At 56.7% G+C, this 1,366-nt stretch overlaps 1 protein-coding gene across 1 annotated transcript; it reads left to right on the forward strand.

Moving 5' to 3' along the window:
- Window positions 1-228: 228 nt before the first annotated feature.
- Window positions 229-1,341, forward strand: LOC106819407 (SAP30-binding protein-like; the record flags this gene model as incomplete). Its single annotated transcript, XM_014824049.1, has 2 exons — window positions 229-743; window positions 1,145-1,341. Coding segments are annotated over 2 exons (658 nt in total), but the record flags the coding sequence as incomplete, so codon positions are not given.
- Between the last annotated feature and the right edge of the window lie 25 nt (window positions 1,342-1,366).

A 1,366-nucleotide genomic window follows, 5' to 3' on the forward strand; every position in this document is an offset into this window, starting at 1 on the left:
CCTCTGATTCCCTCTCTCTCTCACTCTCTCTCTCTCTCTCTCTCTCTCTCTCTCTCTCTCTCTCTCTCTCTCTCTCTCTCTCTCTCTCTCTCTCTCTCTCTCTCTCTCTCTCTCTCTCTCTCTCTCTCTCTCTCTCTCTCTCTCTCTCTCTCTCTCTCTCTTCTCTCTCTCTCTCTCTCTCTCTCCTCTCTCTCGCCGCTCACTAACCGCCACATTTTTCCTCGGCAGCTCGGACGACTACGACGACGACGACTGCCCCATACCGCTGTCTCACGTCTCCGCGCCGCACCGCTCCGACACCTCCTCTCCCGGCGACGTCGACTTCTCCTCCTCGCTCTCGCGCGCCGTCCGCCACACCCCGCTCGCCGACGTGCGGCTCCCCGCCTCGCCCGAGGGACGCTGCTCTAAGATACTCGAGGAGAAGATCGCCGAGTTGCACCGGAAGAAGTCGCGCGACGCGTCGGCGGCCGACCTCAACCGCCTCATCCAGCAGCGCAAGGACATCCGCAACCCGAGCATCTACGAGAAGCTCATCGACTTCTGCAAGATCGACGAGTACGGCTCCAACTTCCCGCCGGACGTGTACGACCCGCGCGGCTGGCCCGACGCGGCGTACTATGAGGAGCTGGCGCGAGAACAGAAGGCCGAGATGGACCGCAGGGAGCGGGAGCGACGCAATGATCGCACCAAGGTCGAGTTCGTGACCGGCGTGAAGAAGGCAGCCGCCCCCGGGGAGCTGACGGGTGAGTAGGGGGCGCCACCGGGGGTCGCTGTGCGGCTACGGGTAGGGGTGGCGCCCGGCGCATCGGCTATCGACGCGCTCATACACTGGTTTGACCGTACGTCTCTTGGTGTGTATCGAAACCGTTCGCATTTTCCCTTTTTACAATTTCCCTCGCATTTTTTTCCCTTTTTAACATTTCCATTGAATTGTCCCTTTTTACAATTTCCCTCGCATTTTTCCCTTTTTACATTTTCCTTCGCATTTGTCCCCTTTCAACATTTCCATTGAATTGTCCCTTTTTACATTTTCCCTCGCATTTTTACTTTTTAAAATTTCCCCTTTCATTTTCCCTTTCCACATTTTTGCCTTGCATTATTCCTTTCTACATTTCTCCCTCACGTGTCCAAATCGTTCTTGCAGGAGACGATCCTCTAAAGAAACGGAAGAGCAAGTGGGACCAGACGGCCGCGCAGACTCTGCCGGGCGTTGCCGTGACGACGACGGCGTCTGCCGTGCACAAGACTCTCATTCCGGGCGTCGGACTGCTGAGCAAGAAGAAGTAGTCAAGGTCGTGTCGAGGTCACATCAAGGTCGTGTCGAGGTCACATCAAGGTCGTGTCGAGGTCACATCAAGGTCGTGTC

Source organism: Priapulus caudatus, unplaced genomic scaffold (assembly GCF_000485595.1).
Source record: "Priapulus caudatus unplaced genomic scaffold, Priapulus_caudatus-5.0.1 Scaffold3364, whole genome shotgun sequence".
NCBI lineage: Eukaryota > Metazoa > Priapulida > Priapulimorpha > Priapulimorphida > Priapulidae > Priapulus > Priapulus caudatus.